Here is an 11,490-nt window from a genome sequence, read left to right as displayed (position 1 = left end):
TTTGTATATTACACTCGGTTATACAGATACATGCATCGATACGACAAATCTTAATCGCATATGGCCCCATGTCGAGTCGGGTCCATTCCGTTGACAGCATGCCTGCATGAGGATCACACCTCTGGTTGTGGGCGGAGATCCCTCTACTCACCCAGAGCATTGTTCTGGTGTCTTCTGTTTTCTGCTCAGGTGCCACTTTTGAGCTTTGGTGTTATGTGGTGACGGAGCTATGACGTATAGCCGCGAGTGTAGATTTTTAGTGTAGAGCGTTTCTCCCGGTGCTTTCCCCCCTTCTCTCACACAGCCAGTCTCCTCTTTCCCATTAACCTGTCATCTCTCTGCTTTGATCCGTCTCCTCTTTCCTACATTCAGATCAATCAATTGCCCAACCCACCCACAATCAAAAGCGTCGACAAGATACACCGCCACTACCACCTACCACTGTTACCACAACAAACATCACAATGTCCGCAGCCGCAGGTTACACCATCCACGTCTCTGGTCTCGCTCCCGAAACCACCGAGGACAAGTTACACGATTTCTTCTCCTTCTGCGGTAAACTCGTCAGTGTCAAGAAGGATGGAAGCACGGCCGATATCACTTTTGAGAAGCTCAGCGCTATGAGGACCAGTCTGTGAGTGGTGCTTCTGACGTTGGTCCTCGTCTTGACGGGGATCATGGCGTTGGCGAGGTGGTTCAGGTGGTGGAGACAAGGGATCTGGTCCAAAATGGCCAGACCCTGGAGCGGCCTGAGTGCGGTCAGGACTCGCGAGACAAACGGAGTGACATGATGCACATTGCTGACATCCGTTGGTTTGGTCAAAACAGAATGCTCAACGGTGGAACTGTGAGTCGCTCGAATCCCCTCTCTCACCCTCTTGACTGCGTTCGCTGACGATTTTACCACAGCTTGACGGTGCCCACCTCGAGGTCACTTCTGCTTCTGACGCCGAGACCAAGACTCCCTCCGTTCTGCCCACTGGAGCTACTGGCTCTACACCAATTGGAGCTACCGATGCCATAAGCCAGGAGGACAAGCCAAAGGTGAGCTAGAGCGACCACTTCATCCTGAGAATCGGAGCTGACATTGACTTTAGGCTGCTATCGTTGCCGAATACCTCGCCCACGGATACGCTTTGGGTGATCACATTGTCCAAAAAGCCATCGACCTCGACCGTAAGTAGATTCGTGGTGAGAGAGAACGAACATCGACTGACAAGTCCTACAGACAAGCAAGGTATCTCTTCTCGGTTCATCAACTTCTTCAACTCCCTCGACTCAACCGTCGGTAACAAGGTTGTCGGCGAGAATCAGACCGTCTCCGGCAAATTGACCGAGTCAGCCGCCGTAGCCGTTGCCAAGACCCGAGAAGTCGACCAGAGCAGAGGTATCTCTGCCAAGTTCCACGACTATTACAGCAAGGTCTTCGGTACACCTATCGGCCAAAAGTGAGTTCCTTCCCTCGTCGCAACCTGGGTGAGCTGAGATATGGTGGATCTGGTGCTGACCCAGGTATGGCTCAAGGGTTGTTGCTTTCTACACCACCACCCAAAAGCAGGTCCTCGATGTTCACGAGGAGGCCAAGAGGATTGCTGTGAGTGTGATTGTCTTACGTTCCTCTGCAGTGCACCAGCTGATACAGACTTGTTGCAGGAGGAGAAGAAGAAGACTACCGCTATTCCCGCAGCCGACGAGCCCGGAGCTGCTGCTGACCTCAAGTCCGCCGAGACAACCGCTTCGGCTACCACTGTTCCGGCCAACCCTGCTGCTATCTAAGCGATGAGCCGTGCTGTTATATATATAGATGTTAACAAGGGGAGAGAGAACGTTTGCAGATATGATACCTAATGAAGAAGTCGATATACCGCAAGTGAGCTTGGACTGCATCTCGCGGCCAGAAGAAGGAAGTAATGAATGATTTATGGAATACATATCGTGGAGTGCGAGAAGAAAAAATCTAGGCTCCTGCGAGCCATGGTGAACTCCGCAGCCCCAGAGTAGTCCTGATCGAGTTGTCCTCCCCGTTCTCTCTAAGTGAAGCGAACGAGTTTGTGATTGAGGACGTCACCAAATTGCACTAAAGCCTTTTTAGGTGTGCGGGTCGAATGGTCGTCATATGAAGACGATTCAACGCTTTCCCAATGCACCTCTCTCCCCCTGAGGAAAAGAAGAGGGAGTGTGGGACATCTTTCCTTTCTTTGAAGGAATAAGAACCAGTTTACACAAGGCTACCCCCGGTACCCATACCAAGTCCATCCAACCATATTCCCTCCACGCGGCATCACGTTTCTCCGGGTTTTCTTTTCCATCTGTGAGGACAGGAAAAAGGATGAAAGAAGGATGGACGCATTTCTGGTCGGGTACGACTCGGTCGGAATGATTAACGCGAGGATCTGCTAGGATCGGTCAGACTTTCTTTGGTCCTGTTACGGACAAGAAAGAAAGGGGGATTAGAATTCCAGGACCTTGGCCCGCTCGCGAGTGTGAGGGGGTACGAGCTGTGTATTGTGAAAAGGAGGTCAGCGATAATCATTAGGATTTTGTGGGTAGCAAGAGTGACAGCTCGGCGCCACGGAGTATGGTAGATAGAAATGGTGTGAGCAGTGGAAGGGGATTACAGAACAGAACCAGAGTTCCACTCACACAATCGCACGCACCCCTCAGTTCGGGACGAGCATTGTGACCTTGGAGCTGTAACGAAGCACATAAAATGGCAAGATTAGTGTACGCTGTCATTGCCAATACCATGAGTGCGGTAAGACGCATATGGTGGAACAGCACTCACCTGCGGGGTTGAAGAAGAAGAAGAAGAGAAAGAGAGAAAGGTTGAAACAATCCAACTTTTGAAAGACGTGCATGTACCAAAACACCAAACTGTGTAAAGTACGGAAATTTGCGGCATTTTTTTTAACCTTCTGAGGACTTAACCAGTGTGAACATTTCATATTACGTAAACAATCACTGAAATTTCTGAATCAGACGAGTCGAGTGGAGGTGAATCGGTTCGTTGTTGGAAACGGAAGGGTGAATATTATGATGGTGATGACGAAGGGAGTTTGACCGTTGATTGATCGCTCCCCACATAGATTATATATACTCTGCTTCTGACATCCTCCCCCTCGACTCTACAAGGACATCAGAACCCTCTGGTGGCTGATCAACGATCTAGAAGGACAGTAACATATAGACCAACAATACACCATCCTCCTTCCGGCTCGTTATTTGTCTTCTTCGTCGTCATAGTCACATCACCTCTCTGTGGGACACGCCAGGATGCCGACTCAAGCTTGGAGCCCTTCTTCATGGAGAGAGAAACCTATCGCCCAGGTGAGCATGTCCCTCCATCTGACTTTGATCGTTGAACGATGATGTTTTCATGAGTTCATCGAGTCGACCAGTGCAGAGAGCGTCGACAGTCGGCAGCCCTAGTCCGGTGGATACAACTGAGCTGATCCCTCTTTGTATCTCAGGACGTCATTTATGAAGACAAAGCTCACCTCGAGAAGGTCCTGACTAAGCTCCGACGATTGCCACCTCTTGTTTCCCCAGTCGAGGTCAGTTCCATGTTGCTTGACCCCGCAATCAGTCCGACGCTGAATTGCGGTCCACTTGCAGATCGATCGACTCAGAGTTCAGCTTGCAGATGTGGCTGCTGGGAAAGCTTTCTTACTTCAAGGAGGAGATTGTGCAGAGCTCTTTGATGATTGTTCCCAAGTAAGTCATTCTCGTCTATGTCGTCGCATATCGCTGATGGTTGCTCAGGATCCCATCGAGCACAAACTCTCTTTGTGAGCTTATAAGAACGTCCAAATGTGTTTAGATAAAAGCTGACACTGCTTCAATCACCCAGGATTCTCCTGATGTCTCTTATCATTCTCCACGGTTCTCGGCTTCCCGTTGTTCGAATCGCTCGGATCGCTGGGCAGTACGCTAAACCTCGAAGCAAACCTACCGAAATGATCGATCAGCAAGTACCTGACGGACCTGTCGGTGCTGACGGAATCCAAAAGACGAAGACGGAGAAGAAAGAGGTGTTGAGTTTCAGAGGCGACAATGTCAATGGCTACGAGGCGGACGATAGAGCTCCTGATCCCGAGAGATTGTTAGGGTATGTCCACTACGATAAGCTGGTGATGTCCACCGAAACGTAGCTGATCTCGCATGTGCAGTGCATACTTCCATTCCACCGCGACCCTCAATTACATCCGAACCCTCCTCTTGTCGGGCTTCGCCAATCTGGACAAGCCCCTCGACTGGTCATTCTCGCATGTTCGATCACCCGACATACAAAAGGCTTTCGCAGCGGTCATTGAGAGCTTGCAGGACAGTTTGGACTTCATGAAAGTCGCTACTGGAGGCGTGAGAGGTGGTGAGAGAGGTGGCACAGAGACCGTTGACTTGTTCACAAGGTGAATTAGATGCACCCTGATGCGGGGGATCATTAGCTGATGCTAGCCAACAGTCACGAAGCGCTTTTGCTTGAATACGAAGAAGCGTTCACTCGCGCTTTCACAACAGACCGACCTGCGTCCTTCTCCCCGTCTCCTTCCAGATTGTCTACCCCTGCTTTATCGAGATCGAATTCACATGTCCGAGGCGTTGCAGAGACAAATACCACCTACCCTCACTCTCCAGTCCGTCCACCCAAGTCCCCAAAGCTCAGCGATAGCTTCCATGGCCTATCAATGTCCATCAACGACCTCGAGAAAGAGGCCACACCGAAGTACTACAACACCTCTGCGCACTTCATTTGGATCGGAGATAGGACAAGACAGTTGGACGGAGCTCATGTTGAATACTTCCGAGGCATCCAGAACCCAATGTGAGTGGGATGGAATGCTGTCATGAGATCTCAAGGATGAGCATGATTGCTGACTCTGTTGCAGCGGTATCAAGGTTGGACCATCAATGGAGCCAGAAGAGATTGCAAGGATCTTAGACAGTGAGTCTGCTTGAAGAATTGAAGCAGGAAAATCGTCTTACTCGCTCTTTCAGTTGTCAACCCCGACCGCATTCCCGGCAAGGTCACATTGATTGGCCGATACGGTGCCGACAAGGTGGAGAGATTCTTGCCTGCACATATCGATGCCGTGAAAAAGACCGATCATCCTGTCGTTTGGCAATGTGATGCCATGGTAGGTGCTCCATGCCGATTTTCATTCAGCTTCAGCTAACATTCGATTACAGCACGGAAAGTAGGTCTTCTCATCTGGAAAGGACTCGGAAAGATTACTGACTGATCCGCAGCACCAAATCTTCCAAGAGTGATCCTAATCTCAAAACCCGTCACTTCATTGATGTTGTCACAGAGATTACCAAGTCTATGGAGATTCACAAACAGAAAGGCACCATCTTGGGCGGTGTTCATCTTGAGCTGACTGGGGAAGTGAACGACGAGGGCTTCTCAGTGGTCAGTATAGCGAAGACGTATGGGTACCTCTGCTGACGTTGCTGAAATAGACTGAATGCATCGGAGGATCGATGGAGTTGGAAGACAAAGATCTTTCGTTCAATTACCGAACGCATTGTGACCCACGATTGAATTACGAGCAGTCACTAGGTGAGTTTGGTGCTACCCTATCGTAACGCTATGTTCGCAGACGAGTTGATGGAGTTTCTCTCAGACGTTGCCTTCCTTCTTGCCGATTACCTCAAGTCAAAACGGAGAGGCGAGGAGCCTCGGGATATCTTGTTGGCCGGATTGCGCGGTCGCACAGCGAGACAATGAACTCCATCTTTTCGGTTAACAGGACTGGACTGTACATATCACCAATATACCAAACATGATCATACTTCTATCAATGCTGCGAGTCTATGCATTTTGCCATGGTTCAGGAACTGCTGTCTTTGTTAAGCTCCTCTAGGACGACCCTGGCACCATCCACAATGATTTCGTGCTCGACCTTAGAATGAAAGATAGTCAGCCTACCGCAGAATGGTCCTTGCAAGTGTGTGTGATATGCTGCAACGCTCACTCACCTGATGTATTCTAGCCTCGAGGCCTTCCAACGTATCTTCTGCTTTGATTTCGACCTCTCTGACAAGCAACGGTTCCCCTCTATCCACTTCAGCAACGACCCGATGCACCATTACGCCTGTGTTCTTCACTTCTCCTTTCTGGAAAGCCTCTAAAGCTCTGCCTATAGCATTAGCGCCGTCAAATGCGCCTGGTAGGGCCGGATGAAGGTTGATGATTGGAATAGGGAAATGTTGAGTATGGGGCGGAGCGGGCAGACTTTTGCTCTGTAATGACGATGCAGGATGTCCGTCAATAGGGGAGCTGGCCGATGGGATGGGTTCCGTTTGAGTTGGCAAACTGTTGGGGTGCGGAGGTGGGAGAGCAGGAGCTGGAGGGGGCTGTCTTTCCCCGTTCAGAACCTCGAGAAAACGATCAGAGAGGATATGCATCCATCCTGCCAGAACCACGATGTCAGGCCTCGAATCCAAGACCTGTCGAGCGACCTCGGCATCGTAATGTTCTCGAGTCGAACCGGGATTACGACTGAGGAACGTCTTGAGCGCACAGACAGATGTGGGGATGGGCGGGTTGTGGGTTTTGGCTCGCGTGAGACCGAAAGCGTTGGAACGGGAGGAAAGGACGTAAGTTATTGCTGCGTTGGGAAGTCGGGGTGTTTCTGCGGCATCGAGAAGTGCTTGGAGGTTGGTTCCTATAGGAAAGATAGGAAGGAGGGGAAAATGTCAATTGCAGAAAAAAAAACAAAAGATAACTGCGTCCTTACGCGTAACTCACCAGAGCCAGAGATCAGAACGGTTATACGTCGGACTGGGGGTGTCGGAACGATCGTCTCGTGCAGGGTTGTCATGACGAGATCACTTGCTATCGCTATGCTCGCTATGAATCACCTTGTCGAGGAGGTGACAGGCATTTTTCGGATAAGCTTGACTTTGAACAGAATTATAATATCGAAGGAGACATCATAATTCCACCTCCCCTGATAAGCACGTGGTAGAGTGACGTGTACTTGACAGACATCCTCCTGAACCGCTTCCTCCGTCTCTCAGATATCCACGTCCTTTCCTATCCTCGTTGTTCCTCCTGACTCTGGCATCGCTTTCACTTTGGATCAGCCAAAAGGGACGCAACCGTCATGTCCCGTCTCCCCATGACCGCCCTCCGTCGACCTTTCCTCTCGTCTTCGACCTCAACGCTCCTTCGAGCTCCACGCGTGATATCGTCGAGCGGGAGACGACATACCTCCACCGGTCCAAGCTCTCCCCCTCGTCGATACCTCTCCACTACCCTGCTCCTTGGATCAGGTGTACTTCTCCTGGCGTATTACTACGACTCGAGATCATTGCTACACGAACATGTCGTCATGCCATTGGTGCGATACGCTGTGGACCCGGAAGAAGGACACAAGCTGGCAGTAAGGGTTTTGGGTTGGGACAAGTGGGCTAGACCAAGAGATATGGGTGTAGACGGGGCTGAGCTGCAAGCTGAGGTGGGTGTTCCTCTACACTGTAGACACAAGCATATGGTGGATGAGACTTCCTGACCTCGGGCGTAGCTCTTCGGTTTCAGACTGAAGAACCCGGTTGGTATTGCTGCTGGGTTCGACAAAGATGCAGATGCCATTGACGGACTTTTCGACCTTGGGTTTGGATACGTAGAAGTCGGAAGTGTCACACCAGAACCCCAAGTGAGCTTGCTTCCAAGCCTTGCTAGGCGGAAAGGGCTACTTCGACCATGTCCTAATGATTTATGCTCTGCTAGCCTGGGAACTCTAAACCTCGTTTCTTCCGACTGGAAGAAGACGATGCTGCGATCAATCGATATGGGTTCAACTCGCTAGGACACGGTCATGCTCTTGGTCGATTACGAGCTCGACTCGTCGCTTTCTCTCAAGCTCATCCCTCCCTCTTCCCATCCCCTCTTCCTCCCAACCCTCTCCCTCCCTCTGGTCTGCCCCGTTCTCTTCGACCCGGTCAACTGTTGGCGGTCAACCTAGGAAAGAACAAGAGCTCAGCTGCTGACTCCAACGAGGATTATGTCCGGGGTGTACGAACTCTCGGACCTTATGCCGATGTCGTCGTGATCAACGTTTCAAGTCCCAATACACCGGGACTGAGAGCGTTGCAAGGAAGACAGGTGTTGGAGAAATTGTTGACCGAGGTGGTGGAAGAGCGAGATAGGATTGCGGCAGGGACAGGATTACCGAAAATCGCGGTCAAGGTCGCTTCGGATCTGAGTGAGGATGAGTTAGCAGATGTGGCTAGCGCAGTCAGGAGTAGTGGTGTGGAAGGTGTCATTGTCAGCAACACCACTGTGAGACGGAAAGAGCTCGGATTAACATCAGGTGAGATAGACCCCCTTTGAGTTCCTTCTTACTGTACCAGTGGTAGAGCCCTCTGACAAACGGATTTGTAGCTCGTCAAGATGAGATCGGAGGTCTCTCTGGCAAACCCCTCTTCCCCTATGCTCTCCAAGCATTGAAAACGCTTCGACCCCTTCTTCCCCCTTCGATCCCCTTGATAGGCTGTGGTGGCATCTCTACCGGTTCCGACGCTCTGTCCATGGTTCAAGCCGGTGCTTCCATCGTGCAAGTCTACACCACCTTCGGCTACAGAGGTGTAGGTACACCCCGACTGATCAAAGATGAAATCACCCAGTCGCTCGTTGGGACTGGATCCAGCTGGAGAGAAGAGATTGGGAAAGATTGGAAATCGACTGGACTGACCATGGGTTGGGATGAGAAGAGATTGTATCAGGAGAGCCAAGCTGTCAAGAAGGAAGCGGAAGGATTGGGCGAATTATTACGACAGTTGACGGAGAAGGAAGGCGTTGCAAAGCTCGTCCAAGAAGCAGAGGCGGCTTTGGGTATAGTCAAGAAAACAGCATCAGAGGAGGAGGAAGGTAAAGGAACAGAAGCTGAGACCGCATCGAGGGATAATGCGATGGGAGCAGTGGAAGCTCCTCCATCTGGGACGGACACGCTAACTCCGACAACTGGTTTGGGGGAAGCAGCTCCTGTTTCTGCTCAGTCACCCAAAACAAGGTCTATCGAACATGCTCCAACTGAGGATGATGGCCCTGGCATCGGCGCACCTTCTGTCGGCGAGGCGTTGATGTCAGAACCCGTCCCGGTAGACTTGGGACCCGTCGTGGTGCTAGATGTCGCTGCCGAGACAGCTGGAGAAAGTGAGAACGAGTGGACTCGATCTGTTCATAGCGGACAACGTAGGTTGGTCTAATTTGAGAAGCGGGAAGAACATTGTATGCATTCAAGATATCACACCGAAACACATTCCATGGATGCGTGTGCGTGTGCGTCTTGCATACGAGTACTGTTACATGACCACTTCGTCATCTCCTCTCGGCCCATTTCCTGGCCAATGTCAATCCGACCGCTCCCACACCACCAGCCAATGCAGCACCTCCAACCCAGCCTGCCCAAGCCATGATATCCCTTTGCGCCTTCTCCTTCCTTAGGGCTTCACTGTACCCCACATCAGGTCGGAACGTCACCATCTCATACAGACTCGTCCAACCACGAACACGTTTGGTGGGAAAGGCGTCGGTGAGCGAGAGAGTGGCGGTGGAGGATGTGCGGAACAGTTTCGTAAGGACAGTATCGAGATGACGACGAAGATGGTGTAATGGTGATAAGACATGAGAACGCATCTCGGTACTGGGGGAATCGTGATCAGATTGTTACTGCGCGGGAAAAGAAACGGAGACGTACTAGTTCTGCAAGGCCAATTCACAGATAGCCTTGAGATCTTCATGTCTTTCGAGCGAGTAAGATTTCAGAGCGAGCTCTAATGCTGGATCGGTCTCGCCGAGAGGGAGACTAGTCGTAGAAGTTATCCTGTGCTTCTCGAGGACGGAGTTGAGCACTCTGACATCCTCGAGGCCGCAGTTGAGCCCTTGGCCGTAAAACCTAATGGAATCGTTGTCAAAAAAGCTGAGCGGAAATGGAAGGAACGCGAAGGACATACGGAACCATACTGTGTGATGCGTCTCCAAGCAACACAGCATGGGAAGACCAGACCGAAGGTGAGACCTGCTCAAGGGGTCAGCTTAGAGTATACGACATTGTGCGCTGTTGAGCTGACGTTGATCGTGACCAAGTTTCCCCTTGGGTTCTTCTCAAAGTCATCTAGCAGTCTCTTCTCTCCGACAATCTCAACTGCCGAAGGGAAGTTTTCCTTGAAGAAACTCGCAGCGGCCTCTCGGGTATCGAGAGTTGCCAGTGACGAAAAGGGGCAGAAAAGAGTGAGGGTAAATGATCCGTCCTAGGATGCGAAGTACGATAGTCAGCATAGCCAGTTTAGGATACTATCTCGGGGGGTTGACAACACACCTTGTTCGGAAGACCGATGAGCATGAAAGCGTGTCTTGGCCAGATGTGCAGATGGTTCTTGTCGATGGCGTATCCGCCTGGCTTCGTTGGATCTGCAGGCATATGTAGCTCGATATATGCGTGTGGGATGAATTGTTGTGAAAAATCAAGTCTGCGATCCATAAAGCCTTTTCAATCTCCACGAGATTGTGACATGAGGACAGGAGGAGGACTCACCTGTCCATACGCATCATCGATGTCCTGACTTTTGACCAACTCCCATCACAGCCAATGACCAGATCGAAAGCAGTCCCCTCTTTATCCTCTTTATCTCCCCCCTTATCCTCCGCTTTCCCCTCCTTGCCTCCGGCCCCGATCGCACCATCATCATGCTCTTCCCCGGGTACGGCCTTCTTCTTGTGCTTCTTGTCGGCGGGACTCGAGCCGTAGGCTGTTCGCTTCGCGAAGTCGACGTTGGACAGCTTCGCGTTGAAACGAAGTTTGATATCGGTCGGCAGGGATTCGACAAGACGTTGATTGAGGATAGGTCGGCTGATCGAGTTGATGCACTACATACCATGAGATGAACGATCAGTCGTATATGCAGCAGCTAGCGATCTGGGGATTGGATGAAATGTTGAGCTCGCTCACCTGACCGTGAATCGGATCGTACAGCTGCGATTCTTGTTTCCCATCGACATGATGAATCATCCGTCCTTTCATCGGGATCGCCTCGGCCTGAAATTGTTCGGCTATGACCCAGAATCCGGAGTTCAGCTTCGGTCATATTGCTACGACACAGTAGTGCTACGCAAGCACTCTGACAGAAGAAAGGTCTGACTCGCCTAACGACGGATCGACACTTCTGAGAGCTTCCAAACCACGAGATGAGATAGCCAGATTGATAGACCTCAAGTTAGATGGTGCGGCATCTTTCCCTCTCGGATCTGTGGTCAGTCAGCTTCTGGTCCGAACAATCATCTCTGTGTCGGAATCTTGCTGCTCGCCAGCAGAATCCAGGATACGCAAGGGGAAGCCAGCTTACCGTCTCGCGATTCCCATACCTCCACTTCCCATCCGCGTCGATGGAGACTGAGTGCCGTGAGAGCGCCGACGGGTCCTGCGCCGATGATGAGTGCTTTGCGGGGTCTTGATTGGGTCATGGTCGAAGACCAGGTAGGTACTG

At 51.2% G+C, this 11,490-nt stretch overlaps 5 protein-coding genes across 5 annotated transcripts; 3 read left to right on the top strand and 2 right to left on the bottom strand.

The window, feature by feature from the left end:
* Window positions 1-464: 464 nt before the first annotated feature.
* Window positions 465-1,776, top strand: IAR55_000992 (uncharacterized protein; the record flags this gene model as incomplete). Its single annotated transcript, XM_066944122.1, has 7 exons — window positions 465-634; window positions 829-847; window positions 910-1,044; window positions 1,098-1,176; window positions 1,229-1,448; window positions 1,525-1,594; window positions 1,654-1,776. The coding sequence occupies 7 exons, from the start codon at window positions 465-467 to the stop codon at window positions 1,774-1,776; spliced, it is 816 nt and encodes a 271-aa protein (XP_066805323.1).
* A 1,497-nt stretch (window positions 1,777-3,273) lies between these two features.
* Window positions 3,274-5,728, top strand: IAR55_000991 (uncharacterized protein; the record flags this gene model as incomplete). Its single annotated transcript, XM_066944121.1, has 13 exons — window positions 3,274-3,327; window positions 3,471-3,554; window positions 3,616-3,714; window positions 3,763-3,788; window positions 3,851-4,108; window positions 4,170-4,409; window positions 4,463-4,822; window positions 4,887-4,942; window positions 4,996-5,135; window positions 5,188-5,195; window positions 5,248-5,410; window positions 5,461-5,560; window positions 5,625-5,728. 13 exons carry the CDS (start codon window positions 3,274-3,276, stop codon window positions 5,726-5,728), a joined length of 1,692 nt encoding a protein of 563 aa, XP_066805322.1.
* A 103-nt stretch (window positions 5,729-5,831) lies between these two features.
* Window positions 5,832-6,824, bottom strand: IAR55_000990 (uncharacterized protein; the record flags this gene model as incomplete). The annotated part of the gene is made up of 3 exons (XM_066944120.1): window positions 5,832-5,903; window positions 5,980-6,668; window positions 6,752-6,824. 3 exons carry the CDS (start codon window positions 6,822-6,824, stop codon window positions 5,832-5,834), a joined length of 834 nt encoding a protein of 277 aa, XP_066805321.1.
* Window positions 6,825-7,109: 285 nt separating this feature from the next.
* On the top strand, window positions 7,110-9,213 carry IAR55_000989 (dihydroorotate dehydrogenase (fumarate); the record flags this gene model as incomplete). Its single annotated transcript, XM_066944119.1, has 4 exons — window positions 7,110-7,463; window positions 7,530-7,661; window positions 7,736-8,318; window positions 8,390-9,213. 4 exons carry the CDS (start codon window positions 7,110-7,112, stop codon window positions 9,211-9,213), a joined length of 1,893 nt encoding a protein of 630 aa, XP_066805320.1.
* A 112-nt stretch (window positions 9,214-9,325) lies between these two features.
* On the bottom strand, window positions 9,326-11,467 carry IAR55_000988 (kynurenine 3-monooxygenase; the record flags this gene model as incomplete). The annotated part of the gene is made up of 9 exons (XM_066944118.1): window positions 9,326-9,650; window positions 9,705-9,902; window positions 9,961-10,025; window positions 10,078-10,257; window positions 10,326-10,476; window positions 10,542-10,873; window positions 10,956-11,056; window positions 11,150-11,251; window positions 11,350-11,467. 9 exons carry the CDS (start codon window positions 11,465-11,467, stop codon window positions 9,326-9,328), a joined length of 1,572 nt encoding a protein of 523 aa, XP_066805319.1.
* Between the last annotated feature and the right edge of the window lie 23 nt (window positions 11,468-11,490).

This window comes from Kwoniella newhampshirensis, chromosome 2 (assembly GCF_039105145.1).
Source record: "Kwoniella newhampshirensis strain CBS 13917 chromosome 2, whole genome shotgun sequence".
NCBI classification, from domain to species: domain Eukaryota; kingdom Fungi; phylum Basidiomycota; class Tremellomycetes; order Tremellales; family Cryptococcaceae; genus Kwoniella; species Kwoniella newhampshirensis.
Note: the sequence above shows the minus strand (reverse complement) of the source record. Positions and strands in the feature narration are given on the sequence as shown.